Source organism: Nuphar pumila, chromosome 14 (genome assembly GCF_984573655.1).
Source record: "Nuphar pumila chromosome 14, dmNupPumi1.hap1.1, whole genome shotgun sequence".
NCBI lineage: Eukaryota > Viridiplantae > Streptophyta > Magnoliopsida > Nymphaeales > Nymphaeaceae > Nuphar > Nuphar pumila.
The window spans coordinates 86921201-86947235 of record NC_143262.1 but is presented as its reverse complement, the minus strand read 5'-3'; the positions used below and the strand labels follow the sequence as shown (position 1 = coordinate 86947235).

Sequence of the window (26035 nt, the reverse complement as noted above, 5' to 3'; positions counted from 1 at the left end):
CAAAAAATGGAGTTAAGATGAGCTTTTCAGAGTAGCTTGAAGGTATTTGGATCAAATCCCGAGGTAAGTACTAAGTACCAGTCAAAATCCAAAATTTGAGATTTGATCCATTTTAAGAGGGCCTAAAATACCTAAACACCCCTAGTGGGGCATCAACCACTCTTTAGAAAAAGTATAAGTTCTAACATTGTTTTAAAAAAATAGTTATTGAGTTGAGGTGTTTTGTAAATTTTGAAAAAAATAAGCATTTCTTTAATAATTTTACAAAACTACCCATCTAACCCTAGAATAGCCTGTTTAAACTTCATTGGGATGTGTGAGAGGGTGTTTTTGCCTCCTTGGAATTGCTGCCCCCTCTTTCCCCTTTCTTACCCAAGGTGCCGCCATGCCCTACCTCGATTGTTGTGCCATCATAGCCTTCTCTCCAACCTAGATGTTGCCATGATGCTGGCCAAACCCTTCTTTCTCCCTAGTCGGTATCTTCTTTTCTCCCACACACTTCTCCCATATCCGTTGCTCGGCAAAGAAGGTGATGCACAATCGAGGGAATGGTGAACCTTGTGGATTTCGACTAAGAAAGGCAGCCACGTGCGTGAACAGGTATAGATCACTCTCTTTTTCCCCAAGCTCCTCGGAGGTGCCGAAAGGTACGTTCTTTCCTAGCTCTTCTTTAGTTTAGGTGCATATAGATTAGGGATTCTGTTTTTCTTCTTTGCTGCATATTGCATTGCATATATTTAGTTGAGGGTCACGTTTTTGCATATGTTTTTGCATTTATTTCAGCATTACAATTAATTTTTATTTTTGTTAAAAGTTTTTTTTGAAAACCGGCAGCCAGTCTGCCCAACCCAATCTGTCGGCCAGGCCTGGTCTGCCACAAACAGTCGGCCAGACTTGGTTTTGTGTTGATTTTTGGTTAGGTTTAGTGGTCGATCAGTAGCTTTACTAATGTTTATATTAGGTTAGCAGGTTAGTTAGTGGTCAACATGTTAGGTTAACGGTTTTGCAAAAGATCCAAGCGAGTTTGATGATAAAAACCTGGTTTTGAGCAGTTTTCATAAAATTGAGTTTTACATGTTCAAATTCGGTTTTTGGCAAAATCGTGTTCTAGTCTTTTCCTGTTTAACGGGGGGGGGGGCGGAGGGGGAGGGGGAATTCAGGAAACCCTTCATGGGTTTCCCTGTTTAACGAGAGGGGGAAGGGGGAAGTGCGGCGCAGGAGGGAAGAAGGGTTTAAAGAAACCCTCAACCCCAATAACCCTAGATGGTCCGCGAGTCGGATCCGGGTCCGACCCGGGTCTGATTTTTTTTCGTGGGCTTTACATGGAAGCCCATAGTAGCATCTATTTGTGCACCTTTTATAATTTCATTACAACCATCATCATCATCATTATTATTACTATTTGAAAAAGATGACTAATGGACAATATGTTGAGGTTTTGTCGCAAAACTATTATGTTAGAACCTAGTATAGCCTACTCATGTCCTATATTTACCTAAGTTTGTGTGCTTATTAAACCTTTCAAAAGTTAGCCTTACATTGAAGAGTGTGAAAACTTCACTTGGCTTTAAATATTGTAGAGTTGCTTTTATAGGCAAGACACATTGGGGGCATGTCAATTGAACTTAGAACTTTGGACTTGGATTTAGGTTTGGGCTTTAGTTTGGTTTGGTTTGGTTTGGTCTTGTCTTGACCGTCGACCATTACTTTTAGTACTTGGGACGTTTTTATTCCCTAGACCTTGACTGACTCATTTAATGAGTGTTAACCGAACTTATTGGACCTTGACCTAGTCAAGCTACCGTTGGAGCCTCTATTGACCCAATCCATATTAGAGCATGAGGTTTGAGGTGGTCGGATCTGGATCTTGATCCAGATCAATATCACTCACGTCATTGTTCACAACTTTATTGTTCATGTCACTGTTCATGATGTTACTGTTCACATCTCCTAGTTCCTTATTGTATTTTATTATATATTGTGTTTTTAAAATACCCTTTATTAGTCTTCTTGTATTTTGTGTTAATAAGGGTGTTTCAGTAAAGATGTATTTTAGTGTAAATTGAATATAAATAATCACAATGAAGCACGATTTTCCCATATTGGGAATCGTGAGAATTCAGGCCAAACCTCAGAAAACTTAAATCTAACATGGTATCAGAGCCATGATCTGAAGTGAGGCTAGAAAATATTGGTGACCTTCAAGATTCGATCTTTCTTTCTCCAGATAACAGTTGAGTCTTCTATTCTTTTCTCTCTTCCTCTCTTTTTTTTTCTTTTCTCTCAAATCTGTATCTCTTCTCTGGGTTCTTGATTCTTAAATCATATTTGTGTATTTCTTGATTCCATAATCTCTCTTTATCTTCGTTTTCTTGTTATTTTTTCCCCTTCAAATCAGATCTGTGTATTTCTTGACACTTTCTTTTCTCCCTAAGATCTTGGATTTGAAATCTCTTTTATAAATTTTGGCTCGTTTGTGTTTTGTGTCGTATCTTTCTGGTCAAACAAGATTTATCAGATATGAAAAATATATCAGATCTAAAAAATATATTAATGTCACCTAAGGCCAGTGATTCCTGTTTTGCATCATTCAACAAAAAAAAAGGGTTCTAAGTTGACCTTGACGTGTGATTTCATTAAGATATTCTATTTGCAGCGGCATATCTGATTTACTGTTCATGTTCTTTTCTGCATCGGAGTTATTGATTATCTCATTTTCTTCTTTAATTATTTGTTGCCCTATTTTGTTCTTTTTGCATTGATTCTTCATTCTTGTCATGGATTCAAGTTCCTCTTTAAGATCCATCTCTGCTAACTTTCTTGGCCAATTAATTTATGAAAAACTGAATAACTCCAACTACCTTACCAAGAAAAGACAAATTATTCCTTTTATTAGGAGTCAGGATCTCGTTGGTCACCTCAATGGTTCAGTTGTCGCTCCATCTGAGTTTCTTATGCAAGAAGATAAAGATGACAAAGGGTTGTAACTGCAACAAGGACCTTTAGGAATCCAAATTTTGTCAAATGGATGAAAAAAGATCAAGCCTTAGTGACCTACAACACTTTGACCCTATCTGAGCAGGTATTTGTGGGAATTTCATATGATTGCACTGCGATGACGTTATGAAATACATTACAGGAGACATACTTACAGATTTCAGAGGCCAAGATCAAGTCAATTATAGATCAGCTAGCGTTAATTGGATGTCAAGTGTCAGAGAATGACAAAATTCAACAAGCTCTAGTTGGCTTGTGACCTGAATTCCATGTGTTTTGCACTACTATACAGTATACTGAGACCGTTTGTACTATTGATGACCTGAAAGCCAAACTCCTCAGTTATGAGATGTCATTGAAGGGAATGTCAGATGTAGAAAAAACTAAAGCAGATTTCCATGATGTATTATTTACAAGAACCTTTTCAGGTCGTGGACGTGGAGACGTGGTAGAGGCAGATGTTACAATCAGGGAGACCGAGGAATTCTTCCTACTCCCCAATATCCCTCCAGAAGGAAGAGGTGCATTCAATAATAACATTCCTACATGTTACATGTGCAAGAAGAAATGACATGTAAAATCAAAGTGTTGGTTCAAAGATGATTCGAGGTATAATCATGAAGCTAAAGGCAAATATCTACCTAAGGATTAAGGGCAAAACAAGGGGCAAATTGGTCCTGAGAAGGAGCTTTTGTTGGTTGCCCTTTTCAGACTTAGTTTCAAGCAAAACGATCAGGGTGTTTGGTATGTTGATTCGAGAGTTATCGGCCATGTCACAGGCGACACAGGTAAATTCTCCAAACTGATTCCTTATTCTGGTAAAAATAACATTGTTACTAGAGATGGTAGATGTCACCCCATTACACACTTCAATTCATATGTTGAATTTACTCCATCTTCTGTGTATGTCAAGGATCTTCAAACGAAGAAGACGTTCGCTGAGGAAGAAAAATGTGACATGTACGTCTTCAAAGAAGATCCCTTGATTGCTCGAGCTACATTAGATAGTCACTCAAAGTCGGAGTCCTTTGCATGTGTTTTCAATATTTCAAAGTCCAGTCAGTCAAATGTTTGACATAGTAACTTAGGTCATTGTGGTGGAGTTTTTCTTGAAAGACTAGTTTACCCAAATCTGTCTTGGTTGAAGAGTCTTGTGATAGTCTATGTCCTAGTTGTCAAGTTTGTAAGAGTCATGTTTTGTCATTTAATTCATATAATAGAAGAGTTTTGAGACCTTTTATTATTATTCATTCTGATGTCTGGGGACCATCTCCACTTCTTTCCTCTTCTGGTAGCAAATATTATGTATCATTTATTGATGACTATTATCGTTACTCTTGGATATTTTTCTTACTGCATAAGTCTGATGTTTTTTGTGTGTTTAAAACATTTTGAGCCTATACGTGTACTCAATTTTCATCAAATACTTTAAATCTCCAATGTGATGGCAGTGGTGAATACTTATCAAAAGAATTTGTTGAATTTTTACAAAATAATGAAACTAGTTGAAGAGTTTCATGCCCGTGGACACCTCAACAAAATGACATTGCTGAAAGAAAGCATCGCCGTATTGTAGAGAGTGTGTTGTCCATGATTCATGAGAGTAAAGTCCCCATAAAGTTATGGATCAAGGCATTTCATACAGTCGTATACTATGTCACATAGGTGAGGGTGCGGATGCGGCGATGCGACACTTTAAAAAAACTTGGCTGCAACAGTTTTAAGTTAACACTGTGTATTTGTGTGCATTTATGTATTTATATATATAATATAGAAAAAACTGGACTTGATTAGGATTAACTGAATCTACTTTTGGATAAAAATGGACCTCAGTGTGGTTGGCTTCACCTAACATAAAGGAAGTTGTGTCCAAGTGTCGCACCCGCCTGGATGCGGGTGCGACGCGGGTGTGGGGACCTGTTAGAAGAGTCCATGTGACATAGGTTGTATATGTCATAAATAGATTGCCCATGAAACTTTTGCAGAACAATTCACCTTATTTTATGCTATATGGGAAGCACCCAAATTATAATGAGTTAAAGGCATTTGGATGTATGTTATGTTCATGTGGACAGCTAGTTGAGAAACAAATTTCAGAATAAGCCCATGTTTGTCGTTTTGTTGGATATGCTAATGATTACAAAGGTTACAGGTGCTATGATTCCAAGTTAGGCAGAATTAAAATATCAAGAAATGTTGTGTTTGATGAGTGCAACTTTTCTAAATATCATTGCAACCATTATGTTTTCTAGGACAAGAATAATATTGAAGTATATCAGCCTTGACTGGATAATAGTCTATTTTCAGCCATGAATGATAGGGTATAGCAGTCAGATCTTTTTTCTGATCAAAGCCAAGATGTCTTAGAAGATTCACCAGGAAATGCATTTATACAAGGCGCAATCAAAGCCAGATGGTTTTGCAAGAACAACAACAATCATCAGATCAAGAGAGACAACTTCAGTCAAATAAGAAGATAAAGTAGGGTGAGACATCCGATTGAAAGATGGGTGAGTTACGAAAATTTCAGCATAGATTTTCAGTGCTTCCTTACTCAAATCAGATAGCAGCAAGAACCCAAAACATTTCAGTATGCAATGCAGTAAAATAGGTGAATAGAAGCTATGAATGAAGAAATGCAGGTCTTGCTAGACATGGGAGATAGTGAAAAGACCGCATGATAAAAATGTAGTTGGTTTGAAATTGGTCTATAAAATAAAATATAAACTCGATGGAACTATCAAGAGATATAAAGCTTGCCTAGTAGAAAAAAGAATCACTCATAAGTATGGGCATGATTATGATGAGACCTTCAGTCCTGTTGTCAAAATAGGCACTATACGAATCATCCTTTCTCTAGCAGTTGATCATGGGTGGCAACTAAGTCAGTTGGATATAAAGAATGCATTCTTACATGAGCATCTTGAGGAAGCTTATATGGAGCAACCACCAGGGTATAGTAAAAAGGATTCAAAAACTCATATTTGCAGGTTAAAAAAAACTATTTATGAACTGAAGTAAGCTTCAAGGTCTTGGTTTGAGAGTTTTTTGGTTGCAATTCAAGCTATGGTTTTACTTTGTCCCCATTAGATCATTCACTTTTCATTTACAAAGGTAAAAATTTTATCATTGTGTTACTAATTTATGTTGATGATATAATTGTTATAGGCAGTTGTAGTGAACATATTGAAGAAGTGAAGAGGTTCTTGTACAAAAAAATTTAGATGAAAAATCTTGGTTTGTTACAATATTTTCTTGGGATAGAGGTAGATTGGCAAGTTGATTCCCTTATTTTAACTCAGCACAAATACTCGATAGATCTCCTAAATAAAATGGGCATAAAAGATTATAAACCTGCTGCAACCCCAGTTCCCATTCATCAGAGATTGGGCACAAATGATGGAGAATTGTTTCATGACCCAACACAGTTCAGAAGCATAGTTGGAATGTTGCAATATCTCACTTTCATTCGTTTCGTTGTTAATCAAGTGTCACAATTCATGCATCAACCTAGAACATCACATATGGAGGGTGTGAAAAGAATTTTGAGATATTTAAAGAGCACTGTTGGAGATGGCTTGCTCTACATAAATAGGGCACCACATAAAGATATGTTAATGGTTATGGCTTATTCAGATGTCGACTGAGCAGAAGATCCTGATGAGAGAAGATCTGTTTCTGGATACTGTGTTTTCCTTGGAAGAAATTTGGTCTCATAGAGTAGTAAAAAATAAAAGGTTGTTGCGAGGTCCCGTACAAAGGTTGAATATCATTCCATAGTTGCAGTTACATCTGAGATGACATGGATTAGACACATGATGTATGATTTGGGAGAAGTCACCCCCAAGTCACTCTTGTTGTGTGATATTCAAGGAGCTATCAAGATTTCAGTAAATCTCATTCAACATAGAAAGACAAAACATATCGAAATTGATCGACACTTTTTTCATCAGAAAGTGGAGGATTAGGAGATTGAGACCCGCTATGTCCGGACTGAAGATTAGGTGGTTGACTTGTTCACTAAAGGCCTCACAAAGAACAGGTTTTGGTATTTAAGAAGCAAGTTGTCCATGGTTGTTAACCATGTACAACTTGAGAGAGGCTATTAGAGCGTGAGGTTTGAGGTGGTCAGATAAATTCAAGGTCAAAAAAGAAATTGAATGGTTTGATACTGTAAAATTGTCAAATTTCTTGGGTGTTCAAATCTTAGTTGTCAAAAATGCTAGTCCAAGCCTAGGCAGAAGACCCCTAAAAGGACTAGGTGGGACTATTCGGCCTACGCAAGACCAAAAAGATAAAAAAAAATTGATACAATAAATAGCAAATTTAGTAAAAAAATATGATTGTAACTATGAATGAGGTATAAGTGTGTAATTCACTACAACATATTGCAAAATTCGTAAAATTTCATGAACATAAAACATATATATAAAAGATACACAACACACACATGCATATATATATATATATGTGTGTGTGTGTGTGTGTGTGTGTGTGTGTGAAAAACACAAGCATACATGTAAAGAACATAAATAAAATAGAAGGAAAAAAGGAAGAAATAGAAGGAAAAAAAGAAAAAAGGGGGAAAAAGAACAAAAAGAAAAAGAAGAGAAGAAAAAAGAAGTGAGTGGAGGGGTGAGAGGAGGAAGAAGAAAATAAGAAGAAAAAAAATAAGAAAAAAAGAAAAACAAGGATAAAAAGGAAGAGGAAGAAAAAGAGGTGGAGGGCAAAAGAAGGAAGAAGAAAAAAAGGAAAAATAAGAAGGGGAAAAAAGGGGAAGGAAGAAAGAAGAAAAAAGAAAAGACAACCGTGTCTCTGCGGCCTAGGCGGGGATAGTTTAGGCACCACCTAGGCGGTAAAACAGGGCCCTACCGCCTAGACTGATAAGCATATGTGGTGGCCTTGCGCCTGGCCTGCCTAGGCGGCGCTTTTGACAACTAAGGTTCAAATAGTTCTGCATCTTCTCGTCTAAGTTGCTGATTGATTAGAGTTGCAGACACCTCATACTCTAGCATTCTCCCATCTTAAAGATCCAGTATATTACACAGTGTAAGATCAAGTGTAATTCATCATTAAACCAAATAACATGTTTTCTCTTTTCTTATTGTTAAAGATAAGTCGACCACTTTAAAGCAAAGTTTATTTAGTCTTAAGGTTGCTTTTGGTATTTTATACATAATAAGGGACTCTAATGTAATTTTGTTATCTTGGTTAATCTCTATTTAAACTTAAGGAGATTAGACCTAATAGAATTAACCGAGTTCTTTCTTTTCTCTTTCTAGTTTTTTGTGCATCCTCTGAGCCTTAACTTCTACATGGTATCAAAGCCATCGATCTGGGGAGGGTGATCTCAAGTTCTGCGTCAAAGTTCGAGTGAAGGGTTTTAGTTCACGTGAAGAAGATCGAAAAAAAAAGGTTCACGTGAAAAGATCAAGAAAAAGGTGTGTCATTCTTTTCCTTTCTCGAGTGGTACAGATCTGATAACAGATATGAGATCTGACAAAAGTCATGACTCAGATCTATAATCAGATCTAAAAGTTGCGTGTGTTATGGGTCTCTGTCGACCAAAGTGAATGGATACAAGTATGGGTTCTGTGCTGAAGTCATAAAGGGGGTGACGGTAAAATTTTTTTGGTATCGTGGAGTTTCTGAAGACCGTAGGCTTTGGGTATTTCAGATCTAATAAAAAATCTGAATGCAGTGGAGATTAAATATGTTTTTTCAGTCGTGGACATGTATATTTTGGTTGGGTTCATTCAAATCTATTTGGTGTGAAAAATATTCACATTAAATAGTCGTGAATCTGCAACTTTTTCAGAGATCTGATCACAGATATGAGTGTGGTGAAGATTTAAAATTTCTGTCATGGACCTGCGTACTTCTGTTACTCTATATTAAATTGTCATGGTTTTTTTTTGGATCTTTTTATAGATCTGACTCATCTAAGTGTGGTGAAGACTAGATATCATGTTCAGTCGTGGAACTACATACTTCTATTTTTGGTTCACTCATAAATGGTTGCTATGAAGAACATGTTATCTTCAATAGTTTTTTTTAATTGTCTGGTTGGTTCAGATCTGATTGCAGATCTATTGTCGTGGTGAAAACTTATTATACTAGTGGATTTGCACAGTGTGGAAGTTTATTGCAGCAGCACTATTAGTGGTGACTATTGAGGAAGTGGTATTCAGTATGGGTGACGTCTCAAAATCTGATTTCAAGAATGAGGCTATTGGGGAATATAAAGCCTTTGCAAATCCTTTCTCCTATGGTTCTTCTGTGAAATTAAATGAAACTAATTATGCATGGTGGTCTAGAACTTTTATGATGTCGGTGTATGGACATCGTAGAAAATATATACTGCTGGAATCAGAACCTGATGATAAAACAGGAAAATATAATACTTGGGACGAAGATAATGACATTGTTATGTCATGGATTATGAATAGCATTGAATCTCATATTGCAGATGGCTTAATTTATTACAATACAGCTAAACATATGTGGGACACTCTTCGAGATACGTACTCTCAAGAGACCAATGTGAGTCGTATTCTACAAGTTGAACGAGAAATATATAATTTACAACAAGGTGATCAATCATTGGCCCAGTACTATGCCTCTGTTAAGGCAGGCTTTGAAAGACTTAATGCTCACAGGCCTCTGTGTTGCTCAAAACAGAAGGATCATCAAGAACAGACTATGGTTGCTCGGTTCCTCACAGGTCTATCATCAGAGTTCTCAGTTGCAAAAGCTCAAATGTTGACCGGGTCAGATGTTCCTACTCTCGCTGATGCATACAATCGATTGAGTAGACTTGTCATCTCTCTTCCACAATCTCAACCTGCATCTCAGTCATCTGCTTTAGTTGTACCATCTAGTTATGGACGAGGAAATACTATGCATGTTAGAGGCAGAGGTCGTGAAAGAGGTATAGGAGGTAGAGGCAGACTCCAATGTACCTATTGTGAAAAATCAAGACATTTAGAAGATCGTTGCTGGGATAAACATGGACGATCAGGTTTTTCTCCATTGAAGCCAAATGTTCCAAAAGCTAATGTTACAAAACTAGAGGTGGAGTGTGAAACCAATTCTCCTAGTGAATCTATCACTCTTAGACGTGCAAAATATGAGGAGTTGGTTTCTCATCGTCCTTCAAGTTCCTCCTCATGTTGTTGGTGTGGCCTACTCTACTGGAGACCATCTTTCTCCCCATGATAGTAAGTGGATTATTAACTCTGGTGCATCTAGACATCTATGTGGAAACTCTAAAAAAAATTCAGATCTAAAGGCTATTACTGCACATCGAGGAGTCTCATTAGCTGATGGGAGTTCTTCCCCGGTTATTGGTCAGAGAAATGTCTCTATATCCTCTTCCTTGCAGTTGAAAAATGTCCTTCATGCTCCTTCATTTCCTCAAAGTTTATTATTAGTGAGTTGCCTTACAAAAGAGCTAAATTGTAGAGTGATATTTGATCCTATGTGTTGTCATTTTCAGGATTTACTGACGGGGAAGAAGATTGGTGGAGGCTATGAAGAAAATGGAGTTTACTATCTACATCACCCTGTGGGAAACATTTATGCTGCAGTCGATTCTTCCTTGAGTCTTGTTTAGTGGCATCGTCGTCTCGGACATCCTTCATTGTCGAAGCTTCGTCGTGTCATTCCTCAAATTTCGTTTACTACATCATTTCAGTGTGAAGCATGTCAGTTGGGAAAGCATCATCAGAGTTCGTTTCCTTCTAGTCAGAGTCAGTCCAGTCATAAGGTGTTTGAACTTCTTCATGCGGATGTATGGGGTCCCAGTAAAATTCCTACCAAGACCCAATGTCGTTATTACCTTGTTATTGTTGGTGATTTTTCTAAGTTGTCTTAGGTGTTCTTAATAAAAGAAAGATCTGAAGTTCCTAGTATCCTCAAATCATTAGTTATTGAAATAAAAAATCAATTTGAATCTGTTGTCAAGATTATTCGCACTGATAATGCTCTTGAGTTTAAGACCAAAGCTCTATTGCAATTTTATTGAGACCATGGCATTCAACCTCAAATTACTTGTGCCTATACTTCCCAACAAAATGGGGTGGCTGAGCGAAAACACAGGCACCTCCTTGATGTAGCCCGCACTCTTATGATTCAATCCAATGTTCCTGCTTCATATTGGGGTGATGCGGTTATCACAGCTTATTATTTGATCAACTGCATGCCTTCATCGTCCGTGGAAGACCAAATTCCTTTGCAAATCCTGTATCCTAATGTATCTCTCTTCTCTTTTTCGCCCAAGGTATTTGGGTGTGTTTGTTTTGTGCATAGACTCGGACCTGACTGTGATAAATTAGCCACTCAAGCCACTAAGTGTATGTTTATAGGCTATCCAAAGAATCAAAAGGGGTATCGATGTTATGATCTGATTTCCCGTCGGGAGTATGTCAGTGCGGATGTATCTTTCTTGGAGTCTATTCCATATTATTCCAGTACTGGTGCTCAGTTGCAAACCGATCAAGATGACTCATTTCCTCTTCATGTTCCTCCTTTTCCATTAGAATCGGTGCCCCCATTACCGAATCCAACTCCACCTTCAACTCCACCTACCTCACGGTTTCACAATCCTCCATTGGTGTATGCGCGTAGACCTCCACCTCCTCCAGAGCCTCCATCCTCTTCTTCTCCTGAGGTAAGTGTTCCTGATAACAATGACATTCATGTTGATGATAACAAGCCAATAGCTCTACGAAAGGGGACATGACAATGTACCTTATATCCTATATCTCAGTTTGTGTCAGATGCTAGAATTGGTAATCAGATGAAAGCATTTATCTCAGCCTTATCTGCAGAAACTATTCCTCTGAGTTATCAAACAGCCATTCTCGATAGCAGGTGGAAGCAAGCTATGCAAGATGAAATGGACACTTTACTATCTCAACAGACATGGGACCTTGTTGATCCCCCAGTGGATAAGGACATCGTTGGATGCAAATGGGTATATACTGAAAAGAAGTCGTTTCTGGTTCCTAACCCAAGTCGGGTCTGGACCCGTTTTCTGTACTGGATTGGATCCATATCCAAAGTGCCAAATGCCTGTTGTAAATGTGTATATTATTAGAGGGTATTTTAGTACCCTAAAAAAAAGGTTGTGTATTGGTTATAAATTAAACCTCTAATACAATGAAAAACATGATGGAACCTATTGACGTGTTTTGCAGCCTCTTCTTCTCGTTTTTCTCTTTCCTGCACAGGTGAACGTGGAGGTCTTCACGTTTCAACATGGTATCAAAGCAACGTTGAATGCTGGGCCTGAGATTGCTTTCCAGAAAGATCGCCCCTATCCAACTTCAACTTTGCGTGCGCCTTCTTCCTTTTCTCTCTATTCTACTTCGGCCCTGGTAAGAACCCGACTTCTGGGTACGTCTCCTTCTACTTTTCAAATCTGGTAACCCGACTTCTGGGTACGTCTCCTTCTCCTTTTCAAATCTGGTAACCTGACTTCTGGGTACGTCTCCTTCTCTTTTTCAAATCTGGTAAAAAAAAAAACCTCTCAGCGTGTGTTCTCTTCTTTTCCTTTCTGTTTATCTTCCTCTCTACTCTCAGCGCCGACGTGTCCTTATCTTCTTCAGAACTAATTGTCTTATAATCAGTTAACTGATCCCAGAGGTGATATTTATTCACTTAGATCTGCGTATTCAGTCGTTAAGATTAATGCTTGTGGTGTTTCCTGTTTTTCGAATTATTAATTGCCCTGTTTCATGTTTATCAGATTTGAAACCACTTCCACGTTTGATATTCATTATTGAACTGCTTTAAGTCTGGAAACTATACACTCAAAGATCAATATTGTGCTGCCACAGTTTGCAATATTTTGTTTCACGTTTTCACATTCCTTTGTGCGATATTCAGGTCGTGTCTTGAAAACTGTTTAATCAGTTACCTCTCTGGTCATACCCGAATATAATAAGTCTGTTTAAAAAAAAAAAGAGGCAGGATACTCGGGTGACTGAATTTTTGTTTGATTCAGACTTTTCTTTTCATTCAGACTTTTCTTTTCCTTTTTCTTTGCCAATGGACTCACCCTTCCCACAGTCAGGCCTTTCCTCCAACTTTCTTAGTCAATTGGTCTCTGAAAAGCTGAATAATTCTAACTTCTTGACTTGGAAAAGGCAGATTGTTCCTTTTATAAGGAGCCAGGATCTCTCTGGTCATCTGGATGGATCAGTCTCAATCCCTCCAGAATTCACCTCGCAGGAAAAACAGACGATAAAGGGGCACAATCCATCATTCTTCTCAAAAATCCAGATTATGTTGCTTGGATGAAAAGGGATCAAGCATTAGTGGCATACATCACATCAACACTCTCACAGGAAGTTCTTGTTGCCATTCCCGATGATTGTTCAGCCAAAGAGTTGTGGGACAAGTTAGTTCAGACATATTCACAGATCTCTGAAGCAAGAATTGTGTTTCTCAAGCGAGAATTTCAAATGTTGAAGAAAGATTCGATGTCTATTATGGAGTACCTGAATAAAATGAAAGGCATTACAGATCAGCTGGCTATTGTGGGATGTCTCGTCAGTGATAAAGACAAAGTGCAGCAGACCTTGAGTGGATTAGGGTCGGACTATCATGTACTGGTGACATCCTTGTTGTGTCTCCCGGAACTTCCAAAATTTGAATATCTTCGTGCAAAGCTACTACAGTATGAAATGACCCTGAAAGGGTTCTCTGAGGACACCCATGTTCATTCAGGAACTCAAGATGTGTCGGCCACGGGACTGACTTATGGCAGAGGCAGAGGAGGAAATTCTTTTCGAGGAAAGGGAGGACAAGGGAGAAATGTCCTTGGTGGTCGTGGTATCCTTCCAACGCCCAATATACAGGGACAAAGACCTATTCCTACCTGCTTCCTATGCAATAAGAAAGGACATATTAAGGCAAATTGTTGGTTCAATCATCAAAATAAGGGAAAAACTCTACAAACAGAGGCTAAGAAGGATGGAGAAGTAAAAGAGTTGTTATTGGCAGCCTTAGCAGGCTTAAATATGAAACAAAATGATAAAGGCATTTGGTACGTCGATTCTGGAGCAGCGACACACGTCTCAGGTGATGCGGGTAAACTCTTAAATCTTAATCCTTATGTTGGTAAGAGTAGCATAATCACAGGAGATGGTTCTCATCACTCCATCTCACATATTGGAAATGCCATTATACCCATGTCCAAGTCTTCTCTTAATCTTTCAAATGTTATTCATGCTCATAATATCTAGAAGAACATTGTTTCTGTCTCAAAACTTGTTGATGATGTTAATGCCTCGGTTGAATTTACTCCCTCTTCTGTTTATGTCAAGGATCTTCGCACGAGGGAGACATTCGTTGAGGGAAAGAGACGAGGCAACATGTACATCTTCCAAGAAGATTCTTCCTTCGTTGTTCATTTTGTTGATTCATCCTTGAAGCCTCAAAATTCGTCTTTTGTTCCTTCTAAATATGTGTTTGCCATCTCTGAATGTAATAAGCCAACTCTTTGGCATAGTCGTTTGGGTCATTGTGGTCGTCATTTTATTGAAAAACTTGTCTCGAATAATTTCATTCTTAAGTCCAGTCTGGGTTCAGAAGCCAGTAAAATAAAATGTCCTAGTTGTCATTTATGTAAGAGTCATGTTTTGCCTTTCAATTTAATTAATGAGAGAGCTTAAGGCCTTTTGAGACCATATGTTCTGATGTCTGGGGCCCTGCCCCATTTGCTCCTGTTTCTGGTAGCAAATATTACCTCATTTTCATTGATAGTTATTCCCGCTATACTTGGATATTCTTCATGAAACACAAATCAGAAGTTTTTAGATTGTTTCAAAATTTTCATTCCTTTGTCAAAAAACATTTTTCTACCAATATTCTCAATTTTCAATGCAATGGAGGCGGAGAATTCTCTTCCAGTGATTTTGTTAGTTTCCTTCAACATAATGGGATAAAGAGAAGAGTGTCTTACCCACATACACCTCAACAGAATGGAATTACAGAGAGAAAACATCGACATATTGTTGAGAGTGCAATGAGCATGATGCACGAGACTAATTTACCTATCACTCTATGGACAGAAGCTTTCCACTCCACAGTTCATGTGATAAATCGATTGCCCATGACCATTTTAGAAAATAAGTCTCCTTTCTTCTCTTTATTTTGAATACATCCTGACTACCATGAATTACGTGTGTTTGGATGTGTTTGTTATGTTCACGTTGACAACTCATTGAGAAATAAGTTTTAGGACAAAGCATTGAAATGTAGGTTCGTGGGATATGCTGAAGACTATAAGGGGTATAGGTGTTATGATCCATTGAGCAAACGCGTCAAAATATCGAGGAATGTCGTTTTTGACGAGATGAACTTTGACAATCAGTCTGTTGATCCAAGTTCTCATATTGCTAGTTCAGGTCCAAGTGTTGAGGTGTAAGATCCATGGTTAAATTCAAAACTCTTCTCCAATGCTAGAGAAGATTGTCCTGCAGATTGCAGCCAGAAGGAGATATGTCAGGAGTCATCAAATGTATCCCAAACAAAAGAGGTTACCACACAAAACTTGGAACCAGTAAGGTATAAAGGTATTGTATACACCCGGCGAGAAAAAGAGCAAGAGCCCTCATCTTTTTCTTGTGATAATGATTCTGGTCCTTCTACTTCCGCTCCACATATGTTGGACAACATCAGAAGATCCACCCGGGCCCGACATCCGCTTGACAAGTGGGTTAGTTATAAAAAAAAATCATTGGATTTTCAATTGTTCCTAACATCTATAAATAAAGAGGATGAGCCCCTCATATTTCATCAAGCTGCAAACTCTAGAAGATGGATCGAAGCAATGAATGAAGAGAAGGAAGCTTTACATGAATGTGGTACCTGGGAAGTTGTGCCTAGACTACTAGATAGGAATGTAGTTGGGTCAAGATGGGTATACAAGATAAAATATAAACCAGATGGGAGCATTGAAAGGTATAAAGCTAGACTTGTAGCCAAAGGGTTCACACAAAAACAAGGACAAGATTTTGATGAAACCTTCAGCCCTGTTGTTAAGATGGGAACCATTCGTATTGTGTTGGGTCTTGCCATTGAACATGGATGGACGTTGAGTCAGTTAGATGTTAAAAATGTGTTTTTACATGGGGACCTAAAAGAGGAGGTCTATATGAAACAACCCATCGGGTATGCAGAACAAGATGTCAATCATTATGTATGTAAGTTGAAAAGAGCTTTATATGGATTGAAGCAAGCTTCTCGGTCCTGGTTCGGGAGTTTTTCGTTGGAAATACAGAAGCACGGTTTCTCTCGGTCTCTTCTAGATCACTCATTATTCATCTACAATGAACGAGATGTAACCACTCTTCTGCTCATATACGTCGATGATATTATCATCACAGGGAACTACAGAAGCCATATTGAAGAAGTAAAGAATATATTAAATCAGAGATTCAAAATGAAAGATCTCGGTGATCTGCGATATTTTCTTGGGGTGGAAGTTGATAAAACGTGTGATACACTTACTCTTACTCAACACAAATACACGATGGATATTCTTAGTAGAGCAGGCATGAAAGATTGTAAGCCATTGGCAACTCCAAGCATCGTCCATCAAAAATTGAGTTCTAAAGAAGGAGATTTATATGAGGATCTCACTAGATATCGCAACATCGTGGGCATGTTACAATATCTGACCTTTACCAGACCTGACATAGTCTATTCGGTGAATCAAGTATCTCAGTTTATGCATGAACCTCATACATCGCACATGGAGGCAGTTAAGCGAATAGTTCGTTATCTAAAGGGTACAGTTGGTGATGGGCTGGTGTACAGGAAAAGTGAATTAAATAAAGGTGGCCATGAAATCATTATATATGCTGATGCTGATTGGGCGGGTGACCCAGATGAACGACGGTCTGTATCTGGTTATTGTAGTTTCATTGGATCCAACATGGTCTCTTGGAGTAGTAGAAAGCAAAAGGCAGTCGCTAGGTCAAGTATAGAGGCTGAGTACAGATCGATGGCTGCTGCGACTGTTGAGGCTACGTGGATAAGACATCTCTTAACAGAGATGGGAGAACCGATTATTCGTTCACTCCTGTTGTGTGATAATCAAAGTGCCATCAATATGTCCTTTAACCCCATCTATCATAGTCGAGCAAAGCATATTGAGATTGATCACCATTTCGTCAAAAAGAAGGTTGAAGAGAAAGAGATTGAACCTATGTTTGTGCGAACTGAAGAGCAAGTTGCAGATATATTCACCAAAGGACTGACAAAGGACAGATTTTGGTTTCTAAAAGGCAAGTTGTTCATGGTCCAGGACCATGCACAACTTGAGGGAGGCTGAAAAGAAGTTGTTTCTAGTTCCTAACCCAAGTTAGGTCTGGACCCGTTTTCTGTACTGGATTGGATCCAGATCCAAAGTGCTAAATGCCTGTTGTAAATGTGTATATTATTAGAGGGTATTTTAGTACCCTAAAAAAAGGTTGTGTATTGGTTATATATTAAACCTCTAATATAATGAAAAACGTGTTTTGCAGCCTCTTCTTCTCATTTTTCTCTTTCCTGCACAGGTGAACGTGGAGGCCTTCACGTTTCAACATATACCATTAAGTACAACTCAGATGGTTCAATTGAAAGATATAAGGCCAGGTTAGTAGCAAAAGGTTATACTCAGACATATGATGTTGATTTCTTTGAGACATTTTCTCCTGTCGTGCGGATGGGCACCATCCGTCTTGTTCTCTCGATAGTTGTTCACCAGGGATGGAATTTGTGTCAACTAGATGTGAAAAATGTCTTCCTATATGGGGATCTGTTTGAGACAGTATACATGCAACAACCTCCTGCGCTCGAGGCTGAGGGGGAGTGTCAGAAGGTGTGCAGATTAAGAAAGGCGATATATGGGCTAAAGCAAAGTCCTCGTGCATGGTTTCAAAAGTTGTTTGATGTGATGTCAAAGTTCGGTTTTGATAGGTCAACGTCAGACCACTCATTATTTATTAAGAAAACTAACTCAGGCCTAACTGTTATGGTGGTATATGTGGATGACATCATCCTTACAGGAGATAACATGAAAGAGATTGCAGCTACAAAGGCTCATCTTCAAAAACATTTTGTTACCAAAGACCTTGGTCCACTTAGATACTTTCTGGGCATAGAAGTGGCCAGGAGCAGTGAGGGAGTGGTTTTGTCTCAACGAAAGTATGTGCTTGATCTATTAAAAGAGACAGAAATGTTGGGAGCTAAACCTGCAAATATCCCCATGGATCACAAAGTTCATTTATTGGATGAGGGGTCAAAACCCATCGATAGCAGAAAGTATCGCTCGTTGGTAGGAAAGTTATTGTATGTGACAGTTACTAGACCTGATATTGCTCTGGCTGTAAGCAAGGTTAGCCAATTCATGGACAAACCGACAGAGATACACTGGAATGCTACAATGATGATACTCAGGTACTTCAAATATTCTCCTGGAAAAGGGTTATTATTCAAGAAAGGGGGTACCCTGGAGGTAGTTGCTTACTCTGATGCTGATTATGCTGGGTTTGTAGAGGATAGGAAATCTACCACAGGATTCTGTGTATTTGTGGGAGGTAACCTAATCTCTTGGAGAAGCAAGAAGCAAACCGTAGTTGCTGGATCGAGTGTCGAATCAGAATATAGGGCTATGGCCCAAACGATAGCTGAATTAATGTGGGTTCGAACTGTACTGGCCGATCTTCAAGTGAAGGTTTCATCGCCTATGGTGATGATGTGTGATAACAAGGCAGCTACATATATAGCCAATAATCCTGTATTTCATGAGAGGACAAAACATATTGAAGTTGATTGGCACTATATAAGAGATATGGTTCAAGCTGGACATATCTCCACCAAGCATGTGATATCTGAGGATCAAGTTGCAGATATTTTTACAAAGCCTCTTGCCAGGCCCAGTTTCTCAAAATGCTTTGGCAAGCTGAGCCTGATTGATATCTATGCTCCAGCTTGAGAGGAAGTGTTAAAGATAAGTCGACCACTTTAAAGCAAAGTTTATTTAGTCTTAAGGTTGCTTTTGGTATTTTATACATAATAAGGGACTCTAATGTAATTTTGTTATCTTGGTTAATCTCTATTTAAACTTAAGGAGATTAGACCTAATAGAATTAACTGAGTTCTTTCTTCTCTCTTTCTAGTTTTTTGTGCATCCTCTGAGCCTTAACTTCTACACTTATCATCTATGAGTATCACTAAGATCAGAACAACTAAAAATACACGGTTGGCCATCCTCATCCAACCAAAGCTATGAATAAGATGTTGCACAAAAAAGAAAGGTTGATGAGCAAATGAAAAACAAATAGCACTTTTCTAACTAGGAAGAAGTTGCAGCAAAGAAATGAGAAAAACCACAACTTTTGACATGGTTAATGATAACGGGACTGTGGAACCATGCTTTTAACTTTGATACTTGTTAACTATCAACTTTATTTTTATCAATATGGGTGTTTGTCAAGTACATAAATTTTAACTAAGTTTAAAAGGCTCATGGGCAAAAAATTCTTCACAACATGACCATTTCTCAATCATGTCTTCCTCGATGATAGGATGCTTCCCATAGGAGACAAGGTGTATGACTTACCTCAAACCACATCTGGAAACTTGAAAGTTATATTCATACTTCGATGTATTGAACTTAACAATCATGAAGGATTTCAATTTCAATATTAGCCACGTATACACCATTCTTGGCTATATCTTGGTAAGGCAAGATCCTAGGATAATTACAGGATTTTGACAAATCTCAAGAATATCTTGACATTGAAAATTGGAAAACTATAAAAGATATACAAAAATAAGATAATGGATTTTCATAATACTTTTTAAAAAAATGTTGATAAAAAGGGTTTTAGAGCAAGGTTGCCAAACTAGGAAGCGAAAGCGGGAAACGATACGGGAAGCGGAAGCGAGAGGCAAGGCATTTTAAAATTTATACGAAGCGGGAAGCAAAGTATCAATTTAAAAGCGAAATATGAATAAAAAATGAAGCAATATGGTAAATGAATAGGAATCAAACAAGAAACAAATAAAAACTAAAATAAAATTGATCATTCTTATATTTCATGATTTTTCTGTAAAAGAGTTAAATTTTTGTTAAAATCTAACAATGATGGTTACTAATTTAAAAAAAGCACATGAAAAGTGAGTGAAGAGTGAGAGAAAATACATGAAAAAGATGAAAAAAAAAACATGAGAAAAGCATATAGTATGCATAGACCATGTGTACGGGAAGCATAGAAGAAGCGTGGGGGAATCGAGATTCCCATGAAGTTTCGTAAGCGAGGAGTATTGCGCTTCCGAAGCGAGTTTCTGGGAAGCGAGCTTCCCACCTACCTAAGAAGCTTTCAGTAACTCTATTTTAGAGTATAAAAAGGATACAAAATATGGGAAAAAGTCAAAACATAGAAAGATAATGCAAATATAAAACACAAAAATATCATGACAATATCATGATATTTCAAACTTCCTATTTTTTGAAAATATCATGATGTTTTACCTTTTAAATTTTATCATGAGATGATAATGTCATAATATTTTCAAAAAATGTGATATAAATGATTCTTTCCGAATTGGTTGGATCTTTGGTGTGACGATTTACTTCATGGGTAAGGTCTCTGATTCAAGTCCAGAATGGTCCGACTGTGCCAGGGAAAAGAATAGAAGCATCTGACTTCTTCATGCATGCTCCACTTGGCTCGGGGGATATAGCTCAGTTGGTAGAGCTCCGCTCTTGCAATTGGGTTGTTGGGATTATGGGTTAGAGCAACTAAGCCTTCTCAGGGGCTTGCTTATAAGCCATTTCAATTACTGAAATAGGAATTATTCAAGTTAATACTAATATTCACCTTCTGTACTTGTAACCAGTTTATGTATGAATGTGACCCATCAAAGATATTTATATGAGACACAAGTTGTGGCATCATTCTTCATAAACTTTGTTCTCTTATAAGCAAGCATATGATGTATGAATTATGATGCTCCATGCAATTTATTAACCATTCTGGATAACAAATCGTGACCCAATATGACTTTAAAAGCTACCAAATTGTCTACTCATATGTAATATTCAAATAACATGCGTGCACACACAGATGAACATCAAATGGAACATTTGATTTCCTTATTGAATGGTTATTGTTATGGAATGCATGCTAGACTGCTACCAAGTACTTTTTAGCATTTTATTAAATGAAATACTACTGCATCAAAATGGCATTATTGCTACAATTACTAATAATGGAATACATGCCTGTTGGTTGCAGCTTTCCTTCCACCACTTGCTGAACTCAGAACTTTACCTATGTCTCCATTTTGCTCATGATCAATCAGGCTACAACTTTCACCATGCACACAAACTTCATAATTGTCATCTGTGTGACTTCTTTCATGAACTGGATCCGGCAAGTCAAGGGGAACCCCTAAAGGCATAGTTCTGGAAGATAATTTCAGTGACCATTCTTTTTATAGCCTCCAATTCACATAAAAAAACTCATTTCAACTACTTAGTAATTTCAGAATGAAATGATAATTGCATTTCCTTATTTTATCAAAAAAAAAAAAAAGAATATGCTCAATGTCCTCCCAGGAAAATTTGTTGTTCAAAGTGAAAAAGAGTGACATCTAAGGATGCATTCCTCATTTTCTGAGAAGGGAATTCCATGTTTTTACCAAATATAAAAATAAGATAGTTCTTGCTAAAGAATGCAGATGTTACCCTACAAAATAATTAGCTCAATGATATGTAACAATCTGTATTTTCTTACAAATTCATAACTGAAATTGGAACTTAAAATTAGAGGCTGGCCGCTGGCAGCATAAAAGTTGAAGGGAAAGGGAAAAGTAGGATTGTGCAACATAACAGGCACATAGGTACATGCCCCCTCACAACTGCCGGAACCTTTTATTCAGGAGTACATCCGATGGCATAAGACTCATTTGCCCATGCCACTAAGTGCATGACATCATGCAGCTCATGCTCCAGAACAAAAACTAGGATCATCACAGGATCATAATCTTTTATCAAATGTTCACTGAAGATGCTAATTTCATGTACAGAAATTAGAATATAGATTAGAGGATCACAGGAACAAAATGGAAACCGTTTGTGTAGTGAGTAATAGGTTCTGGTTATTCTCCAATCCAAAGTATTGTTTACACAGCTCATACCATCCATACATATTGTTTTAAGATTTCAATTGTTCCATGTTTCAGCAATAGGCTCACGTAGTCCACATTGGTAGGCTCGCTTGCTGACATAGCTTTTCAGCTTAAGGCATTAGCTGCACTAAACTATACTTGATTTCACGTCCTTATGCCTATATTTTGTTCCAATAAGCCAATGAGAGGACTGACAGATCCACTTCAGGGCTTCAGTCCTTTCTTTCTCCAAGGTAAGTGGTGTTCCTTATGGAAAGATTTGGACTTCAGAATAAGAAGGAAAAAAAGAAGGCTGAGTAGTCTCGGAAGAGGAAGCCCACGTAGGGAAATGAAGTGTGCTTTGGTGAGCGAGAAGCAGCTAGGTATGTGGTGTGATGATAATTGATGCGTATTCAAGACTAATACTCCAAAATAAATGCTTTATTAACTGCTCTCAGAAGATACGCAATACAAATTTACTTATTTTCACAATATTGCTTAAATTGTATCCCTCACAAACAATAACTTCAAAAATGTAAAGTTGTATAACGCATGCAGCTTATGAAGAAATTGCTCATTAATGACATTCTTTCTTTAATTAAAATATACAAAGAGTTTTATGAACTGCTCTGATAGCTGACGTTAAGAACCCAGGAAGCATGATTTGATCAAATCAAGACTGGCTTCCACATAGGCATCTGCTTCAGTATGGAACATGAGACCTCCACAAAGGCTCCAATTAAGTAGCAAGCTCATGATCTATATGCCAAATCTATTCGGCTGCAGATAGGGGGACATGGCCATTTTTGTGAAGCTTTCCAATATAACTAGTATAGAAGGGGATAAGGTACAAGAGTAAAATTGGAATATCCGTGTGACATAGCTCTTGAACATCTACCAGAATTCAAAAGGTGCCACAAAGGAAAGAGCAACAGCAAGAACATCCAAACTCAGTTTCTGAATTTACTCAATAGTGGCAAAAACAGGACTGAGTTCCAATAACTGCACAAGTGTATCTTTCATGTAAATCAGAAAAAAGAAAAAAAATTACACCCATGTATTCATTCCTCACAGTAAGAAAAAGACAAATCTCAAAAAACAGCACACCCAAATTCTCTCCTTGTTTGTTAGAACAATTACATGCTCAAATAACAGAAACCAAATCTTCAGCACCCCAACAACTTCATGGTTCATCAAATTCTAGCAAAACAAGGCTTTTATGAAAAAAGGGGAACTTACTTCTAGAAGCAAGATAGCAATAAATTGCTCTGATACATAATAAAGTCATAAAATACTAATCAGATGAGATACTAGGAACAATTACATTTCAAAACTAAACTAAAGAAAAGCCGACACTTATAACACGATAACAAACATATTTCCAATTCAATAGCCATCATTTGAACTAGAAATGGAACACCCACTTCGTTATTTTCCAAAAGAAAACAAAAGATGGATGGAAAAAGCCCCACAAAAGAAAAAAAAACATGAAGACTATCGACGTACCTCGAGCCCATCTGAACAACGGTACCAAGAACTACGCGTTAGGATCACGACTGCAACCCGAAATCAGATTCTCCAAAACACCATCTTCATTTACGGCCTCGAAACTAAAAGTTTCAAATGAAACGAAACAAATTAAGAAAGACCGTAAGAAAGACCGATCAAATTCATCAAACAAGAGCTAATAAAAACATCGTTCTAGAATACAATCGTTTGAGATTTTTTTAGGTTTTGGCCTTTACAATGTTGGGCAGAGATAGCACCAAAACTAGTAAAGACGAGTTGGAAGCATTAAATAAACACAAAGATTTGAATAAGTTTTCGTTGCAGAGCATGCTAGGAAATAACAGTTATCTACCTAAGCAGGTTTTATGTTCCCGGGGTCCGAACGAGCGCCACATGGGGCTCGTATCCCCGTGTGTTCGCATAGTTAGCGTATGAGTTTGGTGTGGTTGCAAAAACTTAAATACCTTTTTTTAGCCTTTTTGTCATTTAGGTCGTGAAACGATGATTTAAAAAAAAAGATAAAGTAAACTCTTCTGTTATAATAGGAGTTCCTCGCAATATTTCGCCTTAAATGTTTTGGATCACCCTTTGACAATGCACCATCTACTGTAATAGAAGCTTTTTTTATGACGCACTTTTTATCGTCGTCTACTGTCGTCAGAGCACCTTTTATCATCTTCTATTATCGTTGAAGCACCTTTTGTCGTTGTTTGCTCGTGAAAAATAATTGAATTATCAGAGGAATCAACATCCTGTCTATTATTACTCATCATGATATCAAGGTGCAAGTGTCGAATTGAATAGACAAAGAATAATAATTTACAAAAGATATAAGGGTGGCAACGTCAAACTGAGTAGACATAAAGTAGCGATTTATAATAAAGATCAGATGAGAGAGTAGCGATTTACAATATAAATTAGATCATAAAGTAACAATTTACAGTAGAAATGAGATCAGAGAGCAACGATTTACAGTATAAATCAGATCAAAGAGTAGCGATTTACAATATAAATGAGATAAGAGAGTATCAATTTATAGTAGAAATAAGATCAGAGAGTAAAAATTTACAGTATAAATGAGATAAGAGAGTAGTGATTTACAGTATAAATGAGATAAAAGAATAGCAATTTACAGTATAAATCATATCAGAAAGTAACGATTTACAGTAAAAATCAGATCAGAGAGTAACGATTTACAGTAAAAAATTAGATCAGAGAGTAGCCATTTATAGTAGAAAATGAAATAAGAGAGTAGCGATTTATAGTACAAATCATATCAGAGAGTAGCGATTTACAGTATAAATCAGATCAGAGAGTAGCGATTTATAATAGAAATCGTTACTCTCTAATCTGATTTCTATTGTAAATCGCTACTCTCTAATCTGATTTCTACTATAAATCGCTACTCTCTTATCTTATTTCTATTGTAAATCGCTACTCTTTGATCTGATTTACACTGTAAATGACTACTATCTGATCTGATTTCTACTGTAAATCGCTACTCTCTGATCTGATTTCTACTGCAAATTGTTACTCTCTGATCTGATGTTTATTGTAAATCGTTACTATCTGATCTAATTTATATTATAAATCGTTACTCTATGATCCAATCTCTATTGTAAATCGTTGCTCTCTGTCTACTCAGTTCGATGCTGCTATTATTATCTCTTCTGTAAATCGTTATTCTCTGTTTACTTAGTTTGACGCTTACACTCTGGTATCATGATGAACAATATACAAAATATCGATTCTTCTAGTAGTACAACTATTTTTCATGAGTAGACGACAATAAAGGGTGCTCTAGCGGCAATAGATGATGACAAATGATGCTCTGCCGGCAACAGACGACGACAAAAGATGCTCCGACGGCAGCAAACGACGACAAATGGTGCAATGTCAAAGGGAACTCCTGTTACAGTAAATAGTGCATTGTCAAAAGGTGATCCAGAACGTTCATTAATTATCGAGTTTATTTCTTATTGCAAAGCGATTCTATGTGCAACTGAGGATACATCCTCTCCAAGCAAACAAGTTTATTAGTAATGACAGCCCACTACACCATTTTCCTCGGACTGAGGCTGATTCTTAGAGACTTTAACATTGATGCACTCTTGAGAATATGCTTCACAAACTTCAACTCAGGCACTGTCCATTTGAAGGAGTCGATGGACTTTGACTCAGACAATGATAAGAGTCGCGGGAATGTGCAAAGCTATTTAAGGGAGGATATTTCTGTCAAACGCATATCTATCTTTTTTATATGTTATTTTATTATAAAATCAACATGGATAACATTGACATATGAATTATTGCGGGTCCCAAGATATTACTCCGTACACACTGAAACACACAA

At 37.5% G+C, this 26035-nt stretch overlaps 1 protein-coding gene across 5 annotated transcripts in view; it reads right to left on the bottom strand.

The window, feature by feature from the left end:
- Positions 1–24028, bottom strand: part of LOC149817254 (GDP-mannose transporter GONST1-like) — an 84045-nt gene extending 60017 nt beyond the window's left edge. For 3 of the 5 annotated variants that reach the window (XM_089987555.1, XM_089987557.1, XM_089987558.1), the window contains exons 1-2: positions 23680–24009; positions 21287–21469 (exon numbers count right to left, since the gene is read on the bottom strand). In XM_089987555.1, the coding sequence (XP_089843681.1) occupies positions 21287–21469; positions 23680–23690 (194 nt within the window). In that variant the 5' untranslated portion in view covers positions 23691–24009. Of the gene's footprint in view, positions 1–21286; positions 21470–23679 lie in introns of all 5 variants that reach the window. The other 2 variants (XM_089987556.1, XM_089987559.1) reach the window with 2 other exon arrangements.
- Between the last annotated feature and the right edge of the window lie 2007 nt (positions 24029–26035).